Source organism: Alosa alosa, chromosome 8 (genome assembly GCF_017589495.1).
Source record: "Alosa alosa isolate M-15738 ecotype Scorff River chromosome 8, AALO_Geno_1.1, whole genome shotgun sequence".
NCBI classification, from domain to species: Eukaryota; Metazoa; Chordata; class Actinopteri; order Clupeiformes; family Clupeidae; genus Alosa; species Alosa alosa.
Genome location: NC_063196.1, coordinates 12,914,808 through 12,926,545, shown reverse-complemented (window position 1 = coordinate 12,926,545; position 11,738 = coordinate 12,914,808). Strand labels below are relative to the sequence as shown.

Here is an 11,738-nt window from a genome sequence, read left to right as displayed (position 1 = left end):
GTCATTTTGAAACTTGTACATAGCAAAAAGACAAAAAAACAAAAAGAAGTGCACAAGAAATAACAATAAAATAGTTTACTATTTCTCTGGTGGATTGTCATGCACAGACGATAAGCATGTCATCTCCTTTCTTACTCGTTCACCTCTCTCTCTTTCTCCGGCATGCTCGAAAAATCGCCCTTCTTTTAAACACTGAAAAGCGATCGTTTACAACTTCAGATCCTTTCGTCACCTCTGTTCCCAGGGAGTAATGGTCCAGTATACAAATAAGACTAACACTTTTCTGTGGAAGATTTAGAATGGGAAGAACTAAGCTGGCAAAAAGCCATTATTAGCTAAACTTTGAACACAACCATCATAGAAACGCTTAAACAAAAGAAGAACAAAACAAAACGGTAGTCCAACAATGAAATCATACAATGACAATACACAAAATACAATGTTAAATGATAAAAAAATAAACATAAGAAAAGGGTTCAAATGAAAAGCACTGTACACAATATATATATATATAGATAGATATATAATGTATAGCTACCGATACTAAAGTAACACCATAACTCTGATTAAGAATCTGAAGGGGTTCTGGTAAAACGACAACACTTGTTTCTTCTTCTTCTTCTTCTTAACCGGGTGAGGAGATTGACACTGAAATTCTTTGTGCAAAGGACCTACATAGCCCTCTGAGCGAGGGGTGAAGGGGGATGAGGAAGGTTTTCAGGAGAGCCTACCACACCAAGTGTCTCCTAGCACCGGCTCTCCAGCAAAGGGCATGTACAAAAGACCCAGAAAGGTGGGGATCAAGAACAACAAAAACAAAACATCTTATAGCTCTTGTAGGAAAAAGAACACCACCACAAAAAAATAAAGAATTACAAGTACAAAAGTGGAAGGAGGCTGATCCTGTGTCCTCTATAGTGCTATAATGCATCGTGAGTCTCTCTTCCGTGCTTTTTCACGCTCTCTCTCTCTCTTTCTCTCTCTCATTCTCTTTCATTTCCATGTCTTCCTTTCTCTCTGAAAATCTCTTTTTAGTCTGTGTAAGTGCTTTAGTCAGGGAAGCGCTGGCAGGCTTTCTTCCAGCGGCAGGCTGTGCACCACTGGTCCCGTCTCTCCACCCCGTAGACCTTGCGGCACTTCTTGGCCTCGCCCCGCCCCTTCCTGTCAATGGTCACATGACACAAAAAACAAAACTCAGTGGGATGTGGAACATCATCATCTGATGTAGTGCACTACTGCCTCACACCATGCTTAAAGATAAATGTGCAGATATGAATATATCTGTAGTATATATGAAGAAGAAAGATACAGAGGTTGAGCAAAAGAGAAAGGATAGGCAGAGGAAGAGTAGAAAGGTAGAAGGAAGAAGTATTGAGCAGAGACGATGAAGACTAGGAGAAAATGATGATGATGAAGATGAGGAGCCCCAGCTCACCTGAAAGTGCAATGGTTGCGTGAGGGTGATGCGCTGATGGTATGTGACCTGGTGGGGGCGCTGTTTCTCTGCAGCCACTGCTCTCCAACGCTGACCGACCGACTGCGAGACGCCAACACCTAAGAGACAGAGACACGAGTTAAAAATCCTCCTTCTAATTGACTTATTTATTCCCTTCAGTTCCCTCACTCATTTCCCTCCCACACACACACACTGACACAAACAACCTGAGTAGTATCTCACAGGCGACACAAATTCCTTTTTGACGATTTAAAGGGACACCAGGCAACGTTTTCGTGTTAATTAATCATCTTCGTAAGTCGGTATATGGTTAAATGACTCATTACGGGGCGAATGAAGGCTCTCTCGCCCGCCCCTACTGCCTGTAGGAAGAATATCCCACTTGCAAGTTCGGTGTATCCTACCCGCCGACCCCAAGCAGGATCAGTTTACAGCACAGAGGCAGGCTAACTAAACGCTAGAGATTGTTGCAAACGTGTGTATAATGGCAGAGCCGGGCGAAGAAGCAGCTTAAAAAACACTTGACGGAAGACGAAAAAGAAAGGAAAAAGAGCTTCAGACCGAGCCAGAGGGAGTTTCGTAGAGAAAAAGCATCAGGCTTGCCTGGTGTCCCTTTAAATAGACAGCAGATTTTGCTCAAATGCTTCAAACCCAGTATGCAACCCATGTAATGTAAGTAAACAGCAAAAAGCGCATGCCTCTCTGAATGTCAAAAACACAAGACAGAGGAGAGCAGAAATGGGTTTCAAATGCCACTGGCAACACACACACACACACAAACACACACACACACACACGCACACACACACACACACACACACACACACACACACACACACACACACACACACACACACGGGCACTCCATCACACCAGGGAAGGCCGCTTTCATCCTGCCACGCCTGGACTTTCATGTAGCAGCAGCCCAAAGGTGGCGGTGGAGCGACTAAGAGGCCCACCTGGGGTTTGTGCTGGGCTTCACTCGAGGGGGTCCAACAACATGAGGAGGGGGATCCCGAGGACACAGTCACCTGGATGGGTGCGCAGGCCTAGGGGGGAGGGCAAGGACTTATGGTTAGTGACGTTAGTTCTGTGCTGAAGAAATTGGCTTTGTATTTTGTATTAAAATACTTTATAGGTGTGTATTTTTGTAGATTAAAAATACTGTCAAATATTTCTGGTAAAACCAATAGTTTTGATGATGTGATGACATCATAAAAGTGCAAAAACAATGAATGAAGCCTCTGACTAGTGCTGCTGATTTAATTTGCCCACACTTGTTGTGATATTTCAGATACAGGAAAAGAATCCAGTGAAAGATGATTAAAGTGTATGTTGCTCACACACACACACACACACACACACACACACACACAAAATACACTCCCTCTCACACCCAGTTTCTTGAGAACTTTAATCATCAGTTTCGTGAGAACTTTAACTATCCAATCGAAACACATGGAACCGGTTATATGGTTGCCCTGCAATCTTGCTCAAAAAGTTGCCCCATGTATCACCAAAAGCAACATGATGAAAAATTCATAGGTATCCCTCTTGGCATCAATATAATACCATTTAGTGCTTAAACAGTACCCAGTTTGTTAAAAACCAACTAAAAGGGTCATGATCCTTCCTGATCAATAGTATTACACATTGCAATATCGAGCAATCTAAGCATGCATTGACAATGTCAGGGACTTGTCTCCACTTTTTACCACTTGACAAGTTCAGTTGTGACTTTTTGAGTGCATCTGTGATACAGTATTTAGGCTATGACATGTAGCAGAAAGGTCAGCATAGTTGATCTGTTGACTGTAAGTTCATGGCATGTCTCGTAGGCAGAAAAAAGCTATTGCTCTCAAACACTGTCCAATCAACAGAGTCAGTGTACTGATGAAGGAATAGATTAAATAGACAAGGAAATTAAATATGGAAGGTTTACAAAGTGATTTCATGCTCCCTTTAAAGAGTATTTTTAGTTTTTATTTTTATTTTCAAAATTCAAAAATACAATATTTTATTTTGATACATGGTGTGGCTACTGTAGTTTATAGTACTATAGTACTTTGTAATTTTTTTTGATACACTTAAAAATATGGTATCTGATATTTTATTTATACATTTATACAAAAAAGGTAACTGTCTAATAAATAAATATATTTAATCAAAAAGGCCTAAAAAATAAGTCTTTGGTGAAGCCAAAGTTAGCTTGTTATGGGGAGCCTGCCCAATTCAGAAGAGTTCAGTTTAGGTCTCACTTCAATGAGTATGTCATGAATTATGGATAAAGTGTTCATGCAGTTTTCCACAACACTTCACTGTAACAAGAGTTCACTAGAAAATACTATTTAGTGTTCTCTTCTTGATTACAAACAGTAAAAACGAACCTAAAACTCCTTTTCAGCCGATCATAAGACACTAGGTATTATATCTAGCTACCCATGAAATTTTGTTAATTATAATTCTCTCAAATATCCATAAAAATGATCATAGCTTATGATTAAATTCAATAATACAAGAAAGGTTAATGTAGCATAATAGATTACAGACAACATTCACACCCGAGTTTGGCTGACTAGCCATGGAGAAATGGAAGCACTCAGAGTGTTTGGGCAGAGGCGAGATGAGAGCCCACCTGGTAGAGATGCTCCGTGTGAATCTGCCACACACTACTGGGTGCCGACTGACTGAGGGGGCTGGAGTAGGCCGAAGCTGAAGCCTGGGGCCCCGGTGTGCTGGCGCCCGACGAAGAGCCACAGGAGGCCCAGGGGCTGCTGGACATGGTGGGTGCCGGCGACGGAGGGGCAGGCTCCTCTTCTGAGGAGACCTCTGTGTAGTAGAAGTCCTCTTCCTGCTGGGAGTGCTCCGATCCCACTCTGAGACAGGAGACAGGAGGCAGACAGGTGAGGACAAACAACCATGTGTATTCCTTGTCATCAGTGTACATGCATTTCATTTACACATAACAAAAACAGCAGCATCAATAACAACACCAAGAACAACAATAACAATATTTCATCAGTAATAATAATAATGATAATAATAACAATAGACTTGTTTTCTAATGTCATCGCTGATTACACTGTGAAATGACACTGTCATGACACTCACCCCAGATGGTGCAGCTGGATGTGTCTCTTCATGCCCACTCTGGAGTTGAGCACCTTTCCACAGCCAGGCCACAGACACCTGTAAGCCCCCTTGCCAGAGCCCTGCGTCCCCATCCCACCAGAAGAGAGGGTTAGTGGCTGTCTCTTCGCTTGTGTGCCAACATCCATAGGCAGATATGATCTGATCTATAAAGATTTGACTCTTAAATGTGGTGGTTCATAAAGATGATTTGGATTTTAAGGATTTGAATCCAGTAACTGGAAGTAAGTCCAATTCTATCCTGGTAAATGCATCCATTCAGGCCGATCAAATCAATTCTCAATTGAATAATCACCATACTGTGCAACACGAAAACTGATTACATTTTCATTGATTCAATTAGCAAATGCTTTTATCCACCAGTTTTTCTTCCATTCAATTAGGATTCAATTAGCATATGTCCCTTAGAATGAAATCCATAACCATAACATTGTTAGCACCTTTCTCGACTATCTCAGCTACACCAGCTCACAAAACAGAAGGTGGCCACATTCCTCACCTTATACCTCCGGGCTTCGCTCCCTCCAGAATCCATCTCCATGTGAAGGCCTTCATCAGGGGCCTGACCCAAGCTGCCATCCATCTCTGTGACGGACAGGGAAGGGGCAGGACTCACGCTGCCATGGTCCCAACTCCAGTAACCACTGCTGCCGCTGTCCGAGAGCTCTCCCCCGCCACATTCCATGTCACCTGATAATGAGGACGCTGCAAAAGGTGGCTCAGTGGTTAGATTAGCAACAAGCTTATAGAACAAAGCAGAAAGAAGAAGAAGAAGAAGAAGAAGAAGAAGAAGAAGAAGAAGAAGCTATCTGTACATTCATGACAGAAACCGTAAAACTGGCTCTGTCACCAAACATTCAAACTGGCTGCTGTCATCCCTATCCTTCCCAAAACCTAAACTTGATCCAGTTGCCACAAGTATGATGCCATTTTCCGCCCCACCTCCAACCTCCCCATTCTGACAAAGATGATGGAACATGCCATTGCTTCCCAACTTGAAGTTCACCTAACCTCCAATTACTTGTTCAAACCATTCCTATCTGGTTTCTGCCCTCAGCACAATGCTGAGTCAGTCACCAATGACCTCCTTCTCTCCTGGCCACCATAGTATCCTCATCCTTCTTGACCTCTCTGCAGTTTTCGACACCATCAACCACACCATTCTTCTCTCTCTCCTAGAATCCTCCTAGCCTGGGTGCCATTCCGAACTTAGTCCCGACCTCAAGTTCGGTCTGGCATTGCTCCATTGTGGAGTAAGTATGATCTCCTTAGATCAGGCGGACCAATCAAATCGGGCTTCACGATGATGGACAGATGAGCAACAGCACCTGGTCTGTCACATCATCTGAGCACGCTTAGATTAGGCTTATATTTGAAACAAAAAGGCTGTGGCTAGAAGGATACATGGATTTTAAGACCCCATATGGAAAATGCATATTATTTAATGAGGTTTTATCACTGACAACGATTATTTCTGAAAACTTTGGCCAAAGTTGAGATGTGGGAAAACTCGTGGTTTCACTTTCATCAAGGCAAAACAGCACTGTTGCATTGCGACATGTTCCCTCGTTCGTTTGAAATCTCTGATTGACCACCTGTTTGAGGGATTTGCGACAGCCTTTCCAACATGTCTGTAGCATATCAGTGTTCAACTGAATTATTTAAAAATGGTGGGGATGTAGGCTATCAGTTTTTTTTCCTAGCCTACCCTACTACGTATCTCTTAGATTTCGCTAATGAGTGTTGTAGGCTAGGAGTTATTGACGGCACTAACTTTTACAAAAGACCAAAAAACAATGTTAAGGCATTTGTGGAGAAGAAGGATGGTTAAGGTGTTTTTTCCTACACCTCACACGGTAAGCTATTTTGTTGCTCTGATTGGTTAGGTCTATCCAATTGAGTGCAGAGGCATTCCGCCCCTGTATCGGTTGAAACACGCCCCATAATTACATCCCAATGGAGCAGTATCAGACTCATATTCTGACTAGAATTGAGGCTAGAATCCTCCCTCAGGCTAGAATCCTCCCTCAATATCACTGGAACTGCCCCTCTCCTGGCTAAGGTCATCTCTCACAAACCAACAACAGGTAGGCCCCCTACTGGCCCCTCACTGACCTGCCCGACCATCACACTACCTGCCCCAGCCTCTGGTCCTCTGATGCCAAACTCCATATCCATATCCCTCAGGACCAAACACCAGACTTGGGGTGACAGAGCTTTCTCCATTACCGCCCCTTCCCTTTGGAACTCCCTCTCAAAACCCATTCAAGACTGCATCAACCTCTCCATATTCAAATCATGCAAAAACTCATCACTTCAGAATTGCATACAATCTGTAGCACAATGTTGATTAATACTGTGTCTGGAAATAAAGATCTTTTTATCATGTTAGGCCTTGTGGCCATAAATAAGAACATGAGTGGGTCTACTGTATGTCAGTTTTTTTAAACTATCTTCCCCCTTTAGCATGTGATGCCAAACATTCTAGTTTTTCAAGGCCCATTTGAGGCTATGTTTACAAATGCCAATATGAGGAATACATAAATCATTTTAAATAACTTTGTTATTTCTTCTGCTCATGTCAATATAAGTCTTTCAGTAGATGGAACAAACAATAAAGCCCCTAGAATGGGGTTGAGAGAACATGCAACCAAACAGAGAGATCGAGCCGACATCGAGCCGATACGGCAGTTATGAAAGCTGTTCTGTTCAAATAGCTTTGTGGGAAAACGCTAAAGGGAAGGTATGCCATTTAACTATGGAAAGTAAAACTTTTTATTGCCTTAAATGCTCCATATCATGTTAGTCATACACTGGTACATTGATGATAATGATAATGATGATGATGATGATGATATGAGACAGAATGTCCATAACATTTCCTTGAAACATGAATATTGTTTTGTTCTCAAGTAGTGCATTAAATGGCAAAATAGGTTCACTTGTTTGCATTGGGTCAAAGAACACTGATATATGACAGTAAAAATTGCCATAGAGATAGCAGAAAGCGGTGGGGAGATGAGCTCACCTGGAAGTAGGTCCTTCTGGGGGGGACTGTGCACCATAGGACTGCAGGACAGAGTTGTGAGCACCATTGCAGCCATGATCTCATCCATCTCCACCGATTCTGGACTTCGGAAACTGAGAGACAAAGAGACAGAAGAGAGAGAGAAAGAACGGCAGAAAAAAGGAAGAAAGAAAGAAAGGCAGATAGAAGAATGAAAAAAGAAAGAAAGAACATAGAAAGAAGGGAAAAAAGACGAGACCCATACAGTTAAACTACTAAGCTTCAAGTAAAGACAGCTGCTTGTCTCTGAACCATCTAGTGCATTATTTGTTTCAGACACAAATTTACAATCCCTTTTTATAAGTATATACTTAAATCAACAACCAACACAGTCAACACACTGGCTAGAGATGTCCAGTCAGTGAAAAAAACACAGTGTGAAGAACGATAGGTTAAAAGTACATCTGTATTCACCTGTATGTCATCTGTTTGGATAAAAGTGTCAGCTATATATGACTAAATGTAAATGTAACAGCTTTTTCTAACATAATAAATGATGCTGTTCTATTGTGTCATATTACTTGTTCAAAACAGTAGAACACGAGTAACAGAAATAAAATAGAAACGAGGCGTCCGACAAAAGTTCTGCTTAAAATGTCGCGTCACGTCCAGTTGGGACATTCCAGTTGAAAACAAAGGAATGTAACTGATTTTGTTGTTAACGATCGTTTGCATTGCATGCAGTTAGGACACGTAAGGTGTAGTAGAGAGTGTGAGAGGGAGTGTTACTTTCCCCTACCTGTTGGAAGAGCCTGTGCAGGTGAGGGGTGTGGCTGCGGGCAGGTAAGCAGACACCTGGCTCTGGCTCTCTCGCACCTCCACGTCCTCCTGGCCACAGCACTGCATGTAGATCTGCCAAAGGAAGAGAGAAGTATGTGAACAAATTACGAGAGAACACAGAGTATGTGTGTGTGTGTGTGTGTGGTGTGTGTGTGTGTGTGTGTGTGTGTGTGTGTGTGTGTGTGTGTACGTGTATGTGTGTGTGTGTGTGTATTTACTGAGGTGTATTGTGGCTGTAGAGTTTGACAGTCTTTTATTCTTTGTCTGTGTTGACTATATCCTAACGGGACAGACTGCTGGCCAAACAGGGATTAAGTCTGATAGTATTGGGGTCCTCTATTAAGAATGTATTTAGTCTGGAGCTAGACATAATCATGATCTAGGTGATTATCTACATAATGATTATCTGGCATATCACAGCATAGACCAAAAACATATTTAGACACACCCATACCAAAGCATAGTCAGATAGTAATCCTGTAGGCATTTGTCTTCACTGAATAAACCGAAATAAATTCAAATGCAACTCACCAATGGAGAAAAAAATATGTATAACTGTTCAACCATTTCCGATAATGAATGTGCTAATTTTGAGAAGGCCTTGTTTAATTAATGATTAAAGTTTTACTCAATGATTAAGAAAATCCATTCAATATTTCACTGACTGGTCTGTCTCGAATGTTACCCCATATTCACTGGTCTGTCTGTCTGTATCATAACCTTCTCTCGGAGAGAGCGTTGACCCATGCGTGGACCACTCCTTGCAACAGAGAGGGTGAGTAAACAACAAGACCCGAGCGGGCGGGTGGGCAGTCACTCACCAGCCCCTCCTCGTCCCCAGGCCCTCTGGCTGGCCGGGTGTCCGCCGGGCTTGGCCTGCCTCTGGGCTCCACAGCTGCCATGTTCGGCCTGTCAACTCTGGTCCCTGTCGGTTTGCCTGTTCACCGTGAGGCGTTGGGCTCACTCCTCTCTTCTCCTGTCCTCTCCGCTACGCAGCAAAGCTGGGTAATGCAATGGAAGAGCACTCCAGGTAAGCAGCCTTTCTAATACGTGAGAACAGGTGAAGAAGTGATTTACTTTTTACCCAGATAAGAGATAATCATATCACCCCTAAGGTGCAAGACCAGTGCTCATTCGTTACATTTACATAGTTCAAAGATAAAGATTGTGAACCAACAAAGTGATTTCAATACTTATGCATTATTAGGTCTCAAATTATCTGAAAATCTGAATACAATTTACAAATGTAGGGCCTCTTAAAGACCAATTGTTTTAATTACAGTAAACATAACTACCCTTACGTCATGCATTTGCCTCTTTCTTATGCCCGTTTTCTTTTTTTTAAAGAGGGGATGGGGGTGGGATTAAGTGACACACCCCCTATGAGCAGCCTACAGCAACCCCTCAGATAAATGGAACATTTAGGGGGGGGGGGGGGAGATAGAAAAACATTAGAACTTGTCTTTGTTGTCCAAAATGTAACAATGTCGCCTTGTGAGGTTCGATTAGCGCAAACATTGGAGCAGTTGTGTGATGTGCGTGCTGTGTGATGGCAGTAAAGAAGTCTGAAAGCCGCCATGCCATGCAGCGCTGAACGGTTTCATATTTCAAGTCCCCTTTTGAGGGAATGATTTTACCTGCAACCCCTAATAATACGGGTATCTCGATAGGCTTACAAAACGTGAGGCGAATATACAGTGTAAGAACATTTGGGTATAGATAATGCAATTGATTCAGAAACATCAGTAGCCAAAACATCTGAACTACCGCCGACACGGTAAATCCTTCATTTCGCTGAGTCGATTTCAATGGGCGTTTACACTAAGTAGTAAACAACCTACCCACCGTGGGCGGGTCAGTGCTCTGATTGGCTGAAATCGAGTGTCAAGCTGACACGCCTTTCCCAGGCAACGTGTTCGGACACGAGTTTCTGCTGAACCTATGTTGATGTACATGTATAGGCTACTACACAACCGATTGCATTTGCATTAAAAACTCTAATGTCAGACTTCACAAGAATTCAACCCAAATTCAATATTTCCGTTCAAACCAACCATTGCACAAGAACGTGTACAAATACAACCAAGAAACATAATTTGCACACATACTTTTCAAAGAAAACCACTGAAGCCGGCATCCCAACAGGATTAAGCTATTTTCTGCCTCCGCAAACGTCAGTCTGACATGCAAAAACAAGATAATTGACTGAAGCACAATGGTCTACACGTGTTTGTAATTATTAAATTTGAACAAACAATAGAGAGGCTTATAATAATCGTTTTAATGTCAAAATACCTTTCGTTGATTCCGCCGGAGGAGCAGTAGATGCCGCTGTCAGTGTCTCCAGCCGAGGTGCCGTGCCGCTAGTGAAAAGGGGGGCTGGTCTGTGCGTAAGCTACGTGCAGTCGTATGCACAGACTATGTCAAATGACAGCTGGGTTCTGTGATAGCCTACTGGCGATCACTCCGACTTTGACTTAATGCGTAACCCGCACAAAGGATGATTCGGGTATGAATTGCTACTGTAGGCTATACTTATTCTAGGAAAGACCCGAGAGTCTACTGTGGCCTATTGTGAGCCATTGTAGAATATTTGACATTACCCCTAACATTGTAAACAAGGTTGCAAACAAAACAAATGGCTATTTGGCATCTCTAGTATTTCTTGCGCTCCCGTTAACGCTGAACTGAATAATGCGCAAACGTGAATTGGATACATGAAAGCACCGATATATATGCAGATTGCAGGAAATGATAATATATATGCAAATATTGTATATGTTGTGGATAATTCTGCAGCGTGTATTTCATTGCAGTTCACTAAGTCCTCTTCCCAAGTCAGGAATTTCCTCAGCTGCTGCTACGCTAGGCAGTCACCTTTCACCTAGATAGTGCCCACAACTCCAAATATAGAGGGGCGGACTTAATTTCGCAGCGCCGTGTTTGTTTGCCAACAGATTTATAAAAAGAAATGTTAGTCATGTAATGTCAGGGGATTATAATTCCCCTCTGTCGACTGTGGAGCCGCTCCGACACAAGCCAGCATTGAGGATTTTAATCACGGCGAGCGTCGCGGAAAGAAACGCCAATGCTGTTTGAACATTTCCCTGCAACTTGGGTCACATGACCTATTCTGTCTGGCAACAGCCTAGATTGTCCGGACAACAATGGTGCAGATCTGAGGGACTTAATTTACGTGATGAGTGAAATTGTGTTGTCTTTTGTTATGACAGTATATCACATGCGCAGAGGATGTGGGATCAAACGTTTATATATCTGTTTCAG

The 11,738-nt window shown here is 42.6% G+C and overlaps 1 protein-coding gene across 5 annotated transcripts; it reads right to left on the bottom strand.

Moving 5' to 3' along the window:
• Positions 1-60: 60 nt before the first annotated feature.
• Positions 61-11,007, bottom strand: znf395b (zinc finger protein 395b). Of its 5 annotated transcripts, none has more exons than XM_048250551.1 (11): positions 10,749-11,007; positions 10,562-10,632; positions 9,275-9,496; positions 8,413-8,525; positions 7,635-7,747; positions 5,106-5,311; positions 4,568-4,668; positions 4,092-4,332; positions 2,416-2,505; positions 1,436-1,554; positions 61-1,161 (listed from the first exon to the last, which is right to left on the bottom strand). In XM_048250551.1, the coding sequence occupies exons 3-11, from the start codon at positions 9,353-9,355 to the stop codon at positions 1,050-1,052; spliced, it is 1,176 nt and encodes a 391-aa protein (XP_048106508.1). In that variant the 5' UTR covers positions 9,356-9,496; positions 10,562-10,632; positions 10,749-11,007; the 3' UTR covers positions 61-1,049. The 5 variants fall into 5 exon arrangements, with proteins under 5 accessions (XP_048106508.1, XP_048106511.1, XP_048106509.1 ...); XM_048250554.1 differs by having other exon boundaries at positions 9,275-9,454; XM_048250552.1 differs by lacking the exon at positions 10,562-10,632.
• Between the last annotated feature and the right edge of the window lie 731 nt (positions 11,008-11,738).

What these genes read in the sequence shown, in the direction of transcription:
- znf395b (XM_048250551.1), bottom strand. Translation starts at nt 9,355, where the DNA reads ATGGCAGCTGTGGAGCCCAGAGGCAGGCCAAGCCCGGCGGACACCCGG. An exon ending in TGCACAGGCTCTTCCAACAG is followed by an intron (nt 7,748 to 8,412) that starts GTAGGGGAAAGT and finishes TTTGTCTCTCAG; the next exon opens with TTTCCGAAGTCCAGAATCGG. An exon ending in CGCAACCATTGCACTTTCAG is followed by an intron (nt 1,162 to 1,435) that starts GTGAGCTGGGGC and finishes GACCATTGACAG; the next exon opens with GAAGGGGCGGGGCGAGGCCA.